The sequence below is a fragment of the Amblyomma americanum genome, chromosome 5 (assembly GCF_052857255.1).
Source record: "Amblyomma americanum isolate KBUSLIRL-KWMA chromosome 5, ASM5285725v1, whole genome shotgun sequence".
Classification (NCBI taxonomy): domain Eukaryota; kingdom Metazoa; phylum Arthropoda; class Arachnida; order Ixodida; family Ixodidae; genus Amblyomma; species Amblyomma americanum.
In genome coordinates this window covers 22490057-22506315 of record NC_135501.1, presented here as the reverse complement: position 1 = coordinate 22506315, position 16259 = coordinate 22490057, and the positions used below count along the sequence as shown (strand labels likewise).

Below are 16259 nucleotides of genomic sequence, written 5' to 3'. Positions count from 1 at the left end.
GAGAGGCTGATCGACTGCACAGTGCACACAGCTTGTGGCACTCAGCCCCAATGCCGAAAGAGGAGTGGCTGGCTAGGGCACAACCACCTCACACACCAGTCATCCCTGCCTACCTTCTAACATCTTCCAATACCAGCCACGTACCCAGCACCCCCTGCCGCAGATAGGCCTGGCAAGCTTCCTACTACGGAAGGAGACATGGTGGAGATACTCATGGAGACAGCAATTTCCATGGCCAGCACCCACCTGCGAACACTTGTTCGTAGCAGATGTCCCAAGTTTGCTCAAGGACCTAACGAGTACTTGACAATGGGTCTGAAGAACTGTGCCGTGCCCAACAGAAGAATCAGAAGACTGAGCCTAACACTAAATGAAGTGTCAACCGAGCGTATAAAGGAACAAGGACTAAAGCTGGCTTCCCACTGAAACCTCTTCACAGATGGCTACAATGAGTGCAACAAAATAACTCTTACACGATCCTCAATGATTGTTTAACTGCGTTACGCGATCCCCAGTGATTGTTTGACTGTGTTTAACATTCATTACATCCAAGGTTGACACACTAAAGTTTGTTATATCCAAGGTGGTGGTACACTTAGTTCATATCAGAGCGCTGATACTGTAGAAGCTTGGGCAAGTTGGTGTGACATGGTTTTTTCAGCAGCGCAGGGGACAAAGGACGTGTCTGTGCACTTGTCACGTCCTTTGTCCCCTGCGCTGCTGAAAAAATCATATCAGAGGTCTAGGCACGAAAGTTCGTGATATCCACGGTGGCATACTTAGGATCGTTAGGTGGCACACTTAGGATCGTTAGCATGGTAACAAATGAAAGTTTATTATAACCGAGGATAACACATGGAAGATTTTGTATCCAAGGATAACATACAAAAGTTTGTATATCCGAAGTGACATACTAAGGTTCATTATAAAGGTGGCATACTAAGGCTTGTTATATTCGAGGTAGTAAACTAAGTTCATCCAGAATACAATATGCTGGGCGAGTTGGTTTCTAACTTCCATATCTATAGCGCTAAAGACAAGACAGAAGGAACACACACAAGTCACACAACAGAGCGCTGACTGACAACTGAATTTTATTGGATGGCCAGCAGCAAGCTTCTATACTTACTGGCTACCAGAAAGGAAAGCACAAGAAACATGTACGGAAGCAACTAGTGTCGGCGGAAAAGTGGCACGTGACAAATCTCGCAACCAAGTTCATCCGTACCCCAGTTGCCACCTGCCCACCTTGCCAGGAAAGCGGGCCACCTGCCACTGGCTACTGACAGATGGAGGTCACCATTTCCACCTGCACAGACCCTTCTAATGGTAAGGTATTAATAAAAGCAACGCCAGCTTCTAGGCTGACAAAACATTAGGCAACATTAGGCGCATTTTTTTTTCTGCTAGCTTTTCGGACAGAATGCTGGTCAGGTGGTTTCAGCTCATCATGTCAAGAACCACAAATTCAGCTCTGAGCCATTTCAGTACAGCCATTCCAACTATGTGGAATATGGAAAGATCCCTACATTTATCAGAGATATCACTGTGCTTTTCAAGAAAACTTCCGCTGAGGATTTAAGAATGGTAGCCTGGATTTCTACTAGAGAAGATCTGTTCTGGTGCCATGAGCACTCTTTCTTAAAAGCTGCAGATTCAACATTCTGCTGCTAAACCAGTTTTGTCTGACTGCCCTGGACAACCACCTCCACAAGTATCAATCCTATGCCAGGCACTTAAGAATTCCAGCCTGCACTCTGTGGTGCTACAACAAGACCTACCTTCTGTGACCAAGCAAGGAGGGAAGTTGCCCTGAAGAGGGCTGTTTGCTGCGTACAGCCACGGTGCAGAATCGATGCAAGTGACAACACAAACTTGGGGGCCTTCTTAACCATATTATTAAGGAAAGTGTGATCGCATTTGGGTTGTCTGCTATGATGTCTGCAATGAATGTTTAATGTTCTCACAATTTGAAGTCTACAATGAGTGTCTCATGTTCTAACAATTTTCCAGCCAAAACTGATTGAAACCCTGTCATTTGCCCCTTATATGGTATGCAGGCATAATCACCTTTTAGAATGTTCGAGTACCTTGTATATCAAGTGGGGTTACATGAATTTTGCGGTCCTTTGGAATTTTTTTTTTAGGGGGGGGGGGGGGGGTTTGGCAAGTGGCCGCCTACCATGTGACCTCTCTACACCAATCAGAGAGCCCATTAGGGCAGGTTGCCATGACGTCACAAGCAAGGCAGCAATGGGGACTTGGCGGAACTACCATCTCAGCTAGTGTGAGACACCAAAAGGAAAAGGAAATTAAAGAAGGTTTTGGGATATCAGAGGCCGGTGTAGACAAGTGCGTAAGCACACCCTCCGCCACGCTAAAAGATATTTTATGGTTTACGGGGATTTAACGTCCCAAAGAGACTGAGACTACGAGGGACGCTATAGTGAAGGGCTTCGCAAATTTTGACTGCCTGGGGTCCTTTAACGTGCACTGACATTGCACAGTACATGGGCCTCTAGAATTTCGCCTCCATCGAAATTCGACTGCCATGACCAGGATCAAACCCATGTTTTTTGGGTCAGCAGGCGAACGCCATAACCACCGAGCTTTATTAGATAAAACTAATAAAGAAGCAAAGGAGATTATGAATCGTATGACATAGCTGGTGGTAATGAGATTGCATATGACACACCTGGTGGTAATGAGATTGATTGAATACATTGAACTGAGCATGCGCATGGAGTATTGCTATGTCCCTCTTTTCTGAATAAACAAAGTTGTCTGTGCACGTGTGTCCTGGGTACCCCGTTTTGTCTTAATTTCTAATGTGGCCATGCTCGAGGGAATTTCGTGATAGAGAAGCCAGAATTCTTCCATCGGAAGACAACCCGAATGCTATCACACTAAAAAGGAATGCTGCTTGCCCTTCAGATCTTTTTGATGCTGAATATCCATTGCCGGCCATGTTGTTGCACACGACAACAAGATGAAACCCTGCCAAAGTTGTCAAGAAGCGTTCACAATCCCAGCTGAAAGCAGCAGCACTGCAGATCACTGAAGCTGCAGAAACTGGCTCTTCAACCGTGATAACTAAGTGCCTGCCCACAAAGCAGCACTCGGGACAAACTGCATTTCGGGATCTGTTTCAGTTCATGCCAAAGGATCTCCCAAGCATCCAGAGTGCACACAAGTGTGGCCGCCAAAGCTGAGATGCAAGTTGCTACAACCAACATTAGACAAAGCCCACTGAATTCCTATATACTACTCTTGAGTTAACTAGTAGCAGTGGTCACACTTTGGTGCCGTGAAATAAAACAGCTGGCCAAGGAAAGCACCTGTACATTCTTCACGAGAGCGCTATGCTACGTATCCAAGGTGAGGAAGAATATTTATATTTCCACCTAAATAGCATATTAAGGCCTTAAGAAAGACCAATTAGTTTTCCAGCGCAAAGTAGTAATGGTTAATTTTTTGCAGGGATGCACGCAATTTCACACAAAGTGTCATAATTGATGAAAACTGCGAAATTGAAATGCCACAGCTTATCAAAAGATTGGCAAAGCTACACTTAACATTTGAAAATTAGAAAAAAAAGTTGAATATTACAACCGGTGGCAAAATATGCCTACATTAAAAATGGCGGACGACATGGTACTGCACTTAATGTTTCGAGTAAAAAAATTTACTGTGTTTGCTGTATGGCATAAAAAAAAAGTCGTTTATGACACGAACGATGTGACACCTGAAAGAAATCACTGCTACGTGCAGCACACTCTGAAAAAAAGCCGCGAGTTCAGTTTGTACACAACTGTGTACGATAGCATGTAAAAAGGGTTAAGGACAGCTGCAAGGGCACCGTCCCACTCACCCTTTAGGCGCCCTGTTCCACACTGTTTGAGAGGTGCCGTCTCCATCCCCATGATTTCAGCAAAGGCTGGGTACCACCTGTATTTAACACAAACAGATCAGCCAAGCAGCCAGACTGAGGATGAATTTGACTGTAGGGAGAAGAGCCTAGTGGGAGACTCGAGATCAATTTCGGTCATCTGGGGTGCTTTGATGTGTAGGGAAAACTTAGAACAACACAGGTACATTTTGCCATCTTTCAAAGGTGACATACTGCATTAAAGAAGCAAGGCCAAGGCAGCTATGACTTAAAGGGTAGTGGGAAGGGTTTTTTGAAGAAACTGAATCCACAATCACACCACATCCCTTAGAGTCCCCAAACTCCAGCACAAAAAAAAAGACGCTTTTCAAAATGCTATACAATGTAATCCACTTATAATGATACCAGATACAACGATACATTGCTTATAACGATCCAATTCTTTAGATTTATCAATTCTCTCACTGCCGTTATCTCAAAATAAACTGTATATGATGCAAAATTAGCGGCAAAATAGCGGGCACAACGTAAAATTCTGGCTGCCGAAAAGGTGTTAACCACCAAAATATGTCCAAAAGTTTCATAAAAATAAAATAGTTTGAAGCGAATAATGGAAAACTCCACAAAGGGACCAACATGGCGAAATCCGTGATTAGGCGCTGCGTACTGCCTTGGGATAGATTTACTGCATAAGAGCTAAGGGTTGTGCGTTTGTTTTCCCTGCGCCACTCGTGCCTCCATTAGCTAAGCATGACCACATGGTTGAGAAGCATCCATGCATTGTGGAGAGGCCAACTTATTTGCATCGTTTAGCACTAGACCATCGCTGACAGTCCATTCATACACCTACCATTTCCGTGTTCTGAAGCAGTTTTTGGCCAAGTGCACATGTTCACTGAAAACGATGTTTTCTTATAAAAAAACTTAGATCACTGCAGAGACTGCATTAGAGAAATGCAAAAACGTTCGCGTTTGCCGCGACGTTGGTGGCTCTAGTCAACGCCTTTCAACACCTAATTGGCCACTGCATTAAGGTCCGTCCGCCACTCTTCGATCTCCAATGCTACCACTCGACGATGTATACTTTTTTGTTGCTGTACTCTGGTTGTAGGCGTGATGTCATCAGACATATGGATGTCACATTCTTATGAAGTCACATGGTCTCACTAAATAGCCTCATTAATTAAACTGATCTATCATCCTCATCAATCACCATCATTAGTGTTGTTATTCTCTTTAATTAATTATTGCTGTTAATCAATATCAGTAATTAACTCATTTGATTACCTATGACTAATGATTCTGACTCGATATTGTTTAATCATTGACTATATGCTTCACCACACCACTCTTCAGATCATGACTGCTGACGTCACATCCAGCGACACATTTTGTGGACACTTCCGGTAACGACATAGCCCAGTAATGCTTTCCCATTAATAACACGCAATTTTATCACAAGTGTTTGCAGACTGTTAAAAGAAAATGTTTGTGATTTGTGGCCTTTATAACAGATGACGCCACCCATCCGCCACAAGGCGAGCATTTTCATAAATCACTGAGACAGGCCTTGGTGCGGCCAACACATTACTAGCAAGCTGTGTCATTCAATGCAACAGAAATATGCCTAGAATAAACCAAGATCGGCAGTCAGATAATCAAGCAGGGCGAGCCTGCACTTGCTCGAACCACTCCACCAAGTCCGCCTCCTGCGTGCAAGAGTTGCAGCTTCCCCTCATAATATGTATACCTAGGGGAGCAATATGGCATACAAATGTGCACCTCTATCGTCGTCACAATCGTTCAAGGAAGGAGAGAAGAGCTTGCTTGGCCACCACCACGCAACGCTTTCTCACACAAAGGTAGTGACGACCGTTTGTGTTTTTGTGAGCCAAGCAAAAATAGCGCCTAAGCGCAAGGCGATATCTCCGAAATCGTGCCCCACTTTTGTTGTTGAGAATTTATTTTTTTTAAGCGTTTGCTTGTCTCAGCCCCTCATTTCGCTCTGTATGCAGCCTAGACCTTGGCAGCGTGCCAAGATGCTGTGTGCAGATAACAGTACAGCACATTTATACCTTGGGGGTGGCTTGCTGGGAGAACTTGGCAGAGCAAGACGCTGTGCACCCTTGACAAAAGTGCCCATGGGACCACTGGTGGCATGCATGAGGGAACGCATGGCTGTGATCTTTTGCTTTCTTTTTGCTGGTACAGATATAACAATAATCGGTTATAACAATCAGAATTTTCGGTTTTCTCAGTATCGTTATAAGTGGGCTGTACTGTACTCCATCTCATAAGATCCTTGCAGCACTATGAAAGGTAGAGACCTCCTCGGCCAATCAGGAGAGTGCCTTAACTTTCGCTACCACGACATTGGCCATCGATCAAACGTAAGCGACGTTTTCAGACTGCCACCAAAATTCAAGTCTGCCCTCATGGACAAGCTGCACCATCTAGTTTGCTTCTAAGACACTACCTCTCTGTTTTTTTTAAACACAAGGAGGCGACAGACAAATGAAACTTTGACTGCACATAGTCCGCCGGTCGCCGATCATGGTGTCCGTTTCGCCGGCCGCTCCTCAAAAGTGAAAGGCTGCACTGAACACTTTTGTCCGCTCTTATCTGTAATCTCTTTTTTAAGAGCAGCACTGGTCAGTTAGACAACCATGTGGAATGGTATTTCAGTTCCTACTGCAAGAATTCATCTCAGAGGCCCACGATTGACCGCGACATCCACGCGTGCTCGCACGTTTCGTTTTACCATTGCCGCCATAAAGTTTCTAAATACTACCTAGAGGAAAAGCAGGCGCCACCGTCATTGCGAGCTTCTTAAAGGGCACTTCATCTACCGTGGGAATGCCGGGGAGACAGCACAGCGTACTTGGCTTGGCCCTAAAACATAACTACAACTGCAGAAATAAAAATTTTTGCAATTATATGTTGCAAGGAAACACTGTTTTGCAATCAGTATGTCGTGTAATAAAATATGGTAACTGTACATCGCAGTAAATTAGCAGAAAAACAGATAGGCATAAATGGCCACCGAATTTGCCCACTGTAGAAGAGAGCGTTCTCTTCGTACTGCAAAATATAGCGAACCGTGGGAAATACTTTTTTTGCCTTTAACACACACACTTGTTACAGCAAATATTATTGCAAAAAATTGTTAGTTCTTAAAATACTAAACTTTAGAAGCTCCAGTTTTCACACTGTGAAAAACTGAAATGTTTCATTGGTGTAGTCTGCTATTGCGGGACGCGTCCTATGTCCCATTGCATAGGTAATGTTTGTGCCATGAGAAACTTGCACGAGCCTCCGCTTTCTATGAGAAACTAGTTCACATGCATGAAGTGCCGGCTCTCGACATGTCCTGGCGCTCCGTTTACAAAATTTTCCAAGAAAAACATAAATTAGGAAGCACAAACCTCTCCTACCACATGTAAGTGACGGTCGTCACTTACGGCCGTCATGCTGACAAGTGCAACATGCAGGTATTTGCGTGAATTCATTCATGTCATGAAGTGGAAGTCGTTTCTGCATGCAATGCACGGCTATCGCCAGTTTTCAAAATTAACCAAAACGCTTTTAAAAGGTAAGTGGACCGAGACTCCAATGAGAAATCTTCAGAGTGGCCTCGGCAGCAGACTGCTGGGTTCTCAGTTCACACAAAACCCTGTTCCCTTCTTTCACATTTCAATGCACAAGCAGCCCTGGTTCCCGCTAAGCAAAAACCCAGCTAGCTGCGTAAATGGCTCCCAATGAGGGGGCAAACGGAATTTAGGCCTAGTAGGCACCAGGCACTGTGCTCAGATCACTTCGAGTCGAGCGCCTTTGGATGCTTCGGATCTCGAATGAACTGCATGCGTAGCTGCACTACACAACCACAAAGGGCACAAAACATCAGCAAAAATTAGTGATGAAAACAAAACTGAACCAAAAAATGCAATCTGTAGCACAGTCAACAAGTCACTAGGTGTCAAACCGGTGTGCTGTTTTCCCGGCATGCCTCGGGCGCCCATGGTGGATGAAGTGAAGAGCCGCCAGCTATCCCTCTGGTGTGCAGCAAGTAACTCTATGGTTCGCACTGTATTTTAAGGTGTAAGCCTTTCTGGCTCATGAGTGGCATGGACGGAAGTTGTAGACGGAAGTTGCCTGCACAAGCTGTCAATCATCAGTTGTATGATAATTAAAATAAAACGTAAAAGTTCATTAAGCAACAGTTGACAAGCGACATGTGCAAGGAAATAAAAACAAAAATGAAAACAAAAATTTTAAGGAATAAAGGAATTTAAAATTAAAAATAGTAAAAAATAAACAATAATAAAAATAAAAATGGGGAGAGAAAGAGAGGAAAGAGAAAGGTTTTTGCATTTCCATTCTTTACCAGACTTAAGTGCAATGCTGTACTATGCAGACACTTGATTTGTAAATGAACACAGTGATTTTATTTGGTAATTTAGGGGTCTTCGCAACATACTGCCAAGACATTATACCAAATGCACCAAATTTTACCAAGGAAGGCCAAACGCCCTTTTCACCCAAAGAACCCTTTTGCTAGCCATCAAAAAAAAAATTAGAAAAGGAGGAACTGCAAGCTGGAGACAAGCCATAGCAGTGGGCAAGCAGGATGCCAAAGTAGCAACCCTGAAGGCAAGAGCAAGAACATGGCATGTTTCCCAAAAGATGACCGACCTGTACGGCAACAGCAGCAGCTATCGCATGGGACAGAGGAAGATGAGTCCCTCACAAGAGCAGGGTTGGTTCCCAGACCACAGGGTCTACTTTTTGAGCCTTGTAGTGAAAATATTTACAAGCCCAGGCCCCAAGGTCTGCGAGGAGCAGTCCCTGGTAGCTTCATAGGTGCCAAATGTGCCCTTCTACACTAGCCAGATCCCGGGGAGCATACCCACACACGTTTTTGCTTAGTGGGAACAAAGGAGGAAGAAAAGGGAGGCACACACCCATGCTAACCCCTGGTTTCCTTTCTAGCATGCACCAACTGGCCCAGATTTTGACTCTCCTACCACATTTTTTTTCTTTGCCTGTGCATTTATTGTGCTGGCTCAGACAATGTTAGCACCCTTTAAAAGATAAATACAGACCTCCTCTAAACGAATGAACAGTGGATAAACACAATGCAGAAATGGCACAAAATTACAGAGTGGCAAATGCTGAAATAAAGGAGTACCATTCACACAGAGAGAGGACCGTATCGCGACAATCCGGTGCGTTAGGAAGAAGGTTTGCTGTCCTGTCCCCACAGATAACATCAATGTCGCGCAGAGTACCAACAAAGGTCAGTACATTGGGATGCTAGCGCAGGCCAAGAACAACAGACTGAGAGCTATGGAATCAAAACAATGAATGACTTTATTGTCTCAGATTTCCCACACACAGCCTCCTCGTTGCGCTCCTCCTCGAGTGGGGATAAAAAAACTGACTGGCTCATGAAGCCGACGACGACGACAGACTTAGCCGCCTTAGCGGCTCCAGTTACAAGCAGAACGTGGATGAACGTCACCACAACCACAACCGGACTGGAGCAGCGGCGCGAGCTCTGTACGGCCTGTGCACAAGGAGTGTTACCTTTCTGCTGCTGCTTAACGACCGCGGCACTGTCACCCTATCCCTCCTCCGCAGGCGGAGCGGCCGCTCACGTGGGACCATGGTGCTCGTGCTGTGCAATTGTGGTTTTGGCCCACTGCAGATTAGCTTGAAAACACGGAGGCTGGTATGGCAGAGGCTGCAGGCCTGCACATGTTTTATGCATTCTCTAAGTTGTGTTCTTTTAGTCGTCTGCAAGCAGGGATATGATGACAATAAGGTTTATTCTTGCCAATGAGATGTACCAAATTTGGAGTGCATGAAGCACCCTGTGATCATTTCTGCTGCCACTTGTAAAATATGGGTGTTCCACAAGGCTAGGGCGCCTTGATGCCACTCGCCTCCGCTTTCAGGGTGGGGCCAACCTTTGTACCACCCCACGCCGCTGTTTGCCCCTCTCGGCAGCATGTTAGGTCCCACGCACCAGTCGCGTACAGTGCGCTGTGCGTGTGGCGCGGTTTGTATGCGGTTGCGTGGCGACTCAACTGGAAATAGGCGATGCATAGTTGTTTCGTTTGTGGCAATAATATTCTGCCACTTCTGAGTGTGCATTATGCATGGTGCAGGCGCTCCAACTACACAGCAATTGAAAAGTTACAACGAACTGCTGCGTTCCCCAGCCACTGTCTGCACTGCAAAAGGACAGCGGATATTTAGTGGTCCTTCGTAGTGGTAAGTTTATCAGCTAGGTCGACGAATTCAGTACAACTACGCTGCATTCGCTGTTCAAACGTAAGTACTGTTCACAAGGGACCAATTTTCACTGGTATGCCAGCAGCGCTCAGGATGACCTGCCAAATATAATTATTTATGCGTAGTTTTTTGCAACATTTTTGCAACATTTTGCGACATGCTTTTGCAACATTCTCCGAGATCCCTTTTTCTGATTACTGCCCCATATATGGAGAATTCGACGCGGTAATACCAAATTTCTCTTACAGGCGGTCCGTCGCCCCACTGCTTTGAGGCGTACAGCTGTGACACGTCTGAAAACCTAATGGTCACACTTTCTCAACTGCTTCCCTTAATGGCTTGTTCCGCAAAAGAATCATCCAGATGGTTAGGTTTCACTTTGAGCGGTGTTGACTACATGTAGATTGATCATACGATACGACGATGTTTTGCTGATTCCTGGTTGCTAAGTAGCCTTGTTCGAGGACAAATTTAACAGATATATTTAACTTTTCTTTTCAAAACTTCCAAAAAAAAAGCCATCAAAAGCGGCTGATTCAGAATGAGACCTCACAAAATCAGCCCCTGCTACCGCTGCGTTTGAATCCCATTATCCCTGCCAAGCTAAACTAGCAAAGGGGAGTTGGAGCAGTGCAGGCCGCCTCCCTTGCTTCTGCAGAACAGTCCACTTCAGTTTCCAAAAGACACTGGCCTGTCGCCCCACTATATAGTAGTTGGGCAAGGCAGTTCTCTCATAAAGGTATGGGTCTGGGCTAGTTGGAGAAGCAGCGCACAAAACTTCTGTACCTACTGACGCACAGAATGTAGGTACTGTACCAGGATTTCTAGTGAGCTGGCGAAAAGAAGTAGATGAGGGAGGTGGGAGGGGTTTAGAATGCCTTCGTGACATAAAGATAAATAACTGGGCAAAATGAAGGACGAGAGCTCACATACATACGGCTTACCAGTGAGAGCGCGCCTAAATCATAGGTACCTTACTGGGAAATGCCTTTGTCGTCAGGTTCTGTAGAAAGCGCTCGGCAAATTTTGATATGGTCTGGCAAGTTTTCATCATCACCTCACCTTGGCGCAATCAACTGCAGGACGATTACAACTTTCCCGGACTACATCATCTGCGCACATGCTAGCAGTCTAGTGGACAAAACATGTGACTTCTGACAGCGTGGTACAGAAGGTGTGATCATAGTGAGGCTGCTGTACTCAGGAGAAAAAATGCCACGGTGCGTAATGATGTGTCTAATCAGGAGAAAGAAGGCGGCGGAGAACGCTAAAAACATACAAAACCGAGGCGAAAGTAGGCCATTTTGCCCACCGGGCCACAACTCCTTGCTTGAAGTGAGCTCGCATTTTGTGCGTGATGCAGCAGTCGGAGATCAAGCTATGAGCAACTGTTGTGTTCCCGGGTTGTGTTCCACACTGACATTTGCATGACATTTGCATCGTCATTCTTTCCACGTTCAGACACGGACTGGAGCAGCCTTCCACACATCGCTGCAATCACCTGTCCAACAACATTTGTGAATTGTTTAGAGACTATATTTAACAGCGAATAATTTATGTACCTTACGTGTTTTCTTTGTTTATTAAATCTGTTTTATACATGTAACCCACCCCTTATGTAACACCCCCCATCCCGGGGGCCTTTAAGGTAATAAAGTGAAGTGAAGTGAAGTGAAAAGACAGCGGCTATTTCGCTTTGCTCGGGAGAGCACACGAAACAAAAAAGTGGGAATTCCATGTCAAGCGAGGCGACTGGAAACCAACAGAACTGCAAAGTATGCGAGGCAAGGCATGCAAAAATGCTTGTATTCCAGAACAGTTTTTGCTGGAGGCGGCGGTATAATACGCAAATTTAACGTTCCATCCTCGTAAACTGAAATTAGCAGCCGTCAAAGGCGACTTCTCGCACTTGACTTCATGGCGAACGAGAAGGTGTTTGAATGGCAGACTTTGGCAAATATAAAAATGCAGCTAGAAATAAGTAATCCTGTTTGTTGGAAAAGTAACCAAATGAAAGTATCTGGGTCAGCAGATTCCACTGGTATATGCTACGCCCGTTGTGAGGATGTAACGACTGTTCACAAGGCACTGAGTTTCTCGGCAGATTAGCTGCAAAAGAAGACATACTTTTGCATAACTAACTCTGATATACCTTTTCAAACAATTTATGGTACCACCGTGTCTTGGGAAAACAACAAATTTGCAGAATATCACGCGGTGGAGACAGTTTTCTCTTCGAAACAGCCCGCCGCCATATTGCTCCCAATGTAGCCGTACGGGAGTGTGGGACCCAACATGCCGCCGTTGAGGGCAGTGTCCTCACCCTGAAAGCAGCGCTGGCCATCGAGGCACCCTACACAAGGCATCCTGGTAGCATCCTCCTGTGTTGGTTCTTGCTAAAGAGCAGAAAAGAGGAGAGAAACTCCAGCCCAAAGTAATGGTAAATTTCCTCTCAGGAACATTGCACATAACAGGCTTTCAGAACTGACTACTCAGTATCGAAGGTAAGAACTCAGAACAATAATCTCTCTGGCACGCCAACAAGTAAGCAAACCATTCTCTTGTTGTTATAAAGGAAATTATTTCTGTAGAGGTTAATTGTAGGAAATGTTTATTTACAGTATGCACATTATATGAGACAATAGCTTGTGCCCTTTACTGCACTTGTCCCCACTTAACATTTCACAATCACTTGAATACACAGCATCTTTCTCAGTTCCTTGCTGATGCAAGTTCAAATTTACTCTTTTCTGCAAAGCAAAAACTGCTCATGAGTTATGTGTATATTACCCACTACCCATACCCTTTCTTACCATCGCTTCCCTTCTTTCCCTCTCCCGATCCTTTTATTCCCGCTAGTCGCAGCTCAGGCGCTTCAGGTTTCAATGGCAGATGCCGCGGCTAGCAACGTCTTTTCCTTGCATTGTTATTTTATTAATAAATAGCCACTAATAAGAACATGAGTTATACTGTGTTCAGCCTTTCTGCAGCCTCGTACCATTTTCAATTTATCTTGCTATCCGAATGCGTTGCTAACATTGTGTAGAAAAAATCTGACTGCACAGGTCCTTAAGGTTAGCAGACTGGATTCCAATAGCACGAGGTGGCAGAAAGTTAGGTGGGTGGATGAGATTAAGAAGTCTGCAGGCATAGAGTAGACGCTGGTGGCACAGGACAGGGTTAATTGGTGAGATGTGGAAGAGGCCTTTGTCCTGTAGTAGGCACAGTTGAACTGCTGCTGATGATGACCTTAACCAGGGAGCCGCCCTTTCTGCCTAATCTATACAACAGATTATAACCTAGGTTATTTTCTTGCTGCCTTCTTTCCTCCTTCATCACATAAAGTGCTGTGTCATGCACGCATGTTGTCCACCACCAGCATGAAAATGGCACACGTAAAATAAAACCTGCTTTTTCGCTTGTTTTGCCGAGGTGTTCACTCGAAATGCAACCACGGCAATGAGGCATGATGGCCGTTGAAGGGGATGCCTTTAAAGAGGGGCTACTAAACAACAGCAGCTGTGACATAGGAAAACCTTTCCATAATCCTTTTCATACCACGACAGTTGTCGTAATTCTAATCCCTTCCCATGTAATTTCAACATTATTACCTAAATATATTTTGTGTATCAAATAAATGACCTGAGGACTGATCTTTTATTTTTCAGTATATTGCACAGGAGTTGCCTGTTCACGGCGTATGCCACCAGTCATGTCCCTAAATATAGAGGTCTGTTCTCAGCCCTAGCTATTTCTGTGCACTGGGTAAGCATGAATAGGCTATCATATAAGCGCCCACCCTTTCTGAACCCGTTCTGAAGTTCTTAGTATCTTATTACTTTCTATCCATAACTGCATTTTTAATTTCACCGCCTGCATTGCCAGCCCGTATATAATAGATGTTACTGAAATCGGTCTATGTACATACTACCTCCTTTCCCTTTATAAATCAAATTCATTTTACTCTGTTGCTAGTTGTCTATAATTTGCTTATTTGTTAATACTGTTTCCAATGCTTTTAACAATGCTTCCTTGCTTCTTGGACCATGATCGTTAATCAGCTTGATTGGAATTTCATCTATCCCTGCAGATGCGCATTTCGGAATATTTGCTTCCGCCTTTTTCCAGTACTAAGTTGTTTTCTATTGTGCTGTCCTGTGTTGGTCTCTCATTTGGGGAGATTACCCTATCGTCACTCCTAAATGACTTAGCTACAACTGATGTGATGTAGTTCACAGCGTCGCCTCCATCTAAATATTTTCCCTCGGCATCTCGAATCCATTCCTGCTTTCTTTGATTCTTTTTTACCCAGCCAACTTTTCAGTTCCAGATTTTTCTTGCACCCCCCTAGTTGCATTGTAAACTTCAGACATCCAGCAATCAGTGGACTGCTTTATTTTACGAGGACCTGTACTTCCAGTTTCTTTTTACGATAAGATTCAAACTTTTGGTCCATTTCCTCAAAATAACTGCGCCTTCTTTGCCTCCCTGTGCTTCCTTGAAGTCAGTAGTCGTCGTTCGATGACCTTAATTTCCTTATTCCACTAGTTTCATGGCTTCCTCTTTCGTTTCCACCAGTGTGCCACATTTACTGGTTTCATTTTTGTACTAATTAGTAGTTCTAAGTGGTTATAACCCCACTTTTCGATGGGCCATTTCTATGTTGCTTCCTCAATACCTGCTACTACTAGCGCTATTTGTTCGTTATTTAATTTCGCACCCCCTTTTTGTCTTTTTTTGCATTTCTCTTTGATCTGGGCTCCCATCTGCAGACTGATACGTTTATGATCACTCCCCCTCTTCATCTATTTCCGTTTTTGCGAGTTTGCTATAAAATCCCTGAGATAGTAGGCAGCAGTCGATGGTCGTCTTCCTGTTCCGGAGGAGCTCCGATTGGGTACGCCGCCAGTGAGCAGGCAGAAAGCGCGCGCCGCCGCTCCACAAGTCCATCCATGCCACATTATTGCACAGTTCTGTTCGCACGCAATGAAAATAGAATGAGCCAGTAAGCCTCGCCTCTCTACAAGAAACGAAGACAGAGCAAGAGGTGCCATCTAACGGTCCAGGAAAAGCTCTGTGAACGCGGCACAATGCGATATCATATGCATATCGCCTGAATAATGACAACGCAGCCCCGTGTCCGCGCGAAAGACCCCACGACAACACATGGTGCCTGGCAGCCTTCTCGTTTCGATTCGCTCAACGTTTTGCGAACTTTAACACGCAGTATTAAGCCAGGACAAGTGGGTACGCTCGGCGTCCTGGCGCTTGCCGAGGCTGCCAAGAACACGCAAGGCAGACGCAAAGTTGGTGACCACTCGCAGCGATGGTTCGAGAAGAGCTTACCAGGTACAAGCGTCGATTTCCGAACAATTTCCTCCGGTACACGAAACTTGACACCTGCGGGAGCGGCTTGAAAGCACAGGCACAAAGAAAGAGTCCTCGCGAAGCTACGAGCGCGCACAGTACACCATGCTGTTTGTTGACAAAGTAGCCAGCCGACGTGGCTGCCTTGTCGAGCTTCAGTTCTTAGGTGTTTCTTCTGAAAATACAAACCGGCACGTCCGACTTCGTTTTGGCTAAAAGCACGAGTATTCGCGCATGACACGTACTCATTTTCACATAACAGGAACGCGCGCCGCACTCTCTTCGACGACCGCGCTGACACGTCCTCGTTATCAGCCACAAGAGAGATGAGGCCGTGACAAGGTTTGGCCGTGAGGCAAAAAGCATGAGTGGCAATGGAGAGATGAACGCTCACACCTGGATGGATAGATGGATACGGCTGAACCCTTTTCATCGGGCGGTGGCTCAAGCCACCTAGCCATGTCTTGTGAAATTTTACTCCTGCCTTGCTTTTAGCCACCAATCAGGTAACCTTCGCTTGGTTACTTCAAACCTCTTAAAATCCACTTTCCCTTCACTATCCCTAAACCCCAATGCCTTGGGTAAGTCATCCCCGCTGCCTGCCACTGTAGGGTGAAGCCCTTTACAGAAAAGTATCAAGTGTTCAGCCGTTTCCTCCTCCTCTCCGCACGCAATGCACAAAGTGTCTATCTCCTGGTACCTGACT

At 45.2% G+C, this 16259-nt stretch overlaps 1 protein-coding gene across 11 annotated transcripts in view; it reads right to left on the bottom strand.

Moving 5' to 3' along the window:
* Window positions 1-15904, bottom strand: part of LOC144132323 (uncharacterized) — a 229274-nt gene extending 213370 nt beyond the window's left edge. For 3 of the 11 annotated variants that reach the window (XM_077664640.1, XM_077664641.1, XM_077664647.1), the window contains exons 1-3: window positions 15533-15904; window positions 5965-6039; window positions 3872-3948 (exon numbers count right to left, since the gene is read on the bottom strand). In XM_077664640.1, the coding sequence (XP_077520766.1) occupies window positions 3872-3948; window positions 5965-6032 (145 nt within the window). In that variant the 5' untranslated portion in view covers window positions 6033-6039; window positions 15533-15904. Of the gene's footprint in view, window positions 1-1075; window positions 1324-3871; window positions 3949-5964; window positions 6040-9475; window positions 9641-15532 lie in introns of those variants that run through there. The other 8 variants (XR_013314780.1, XM_077664643.1, XM_077664644.1 and 5 more) reach the window with 6 other exon arrangements.
* Between the last annotated feature and the right edge of the window lie 355 nt (window positions 15905-16259).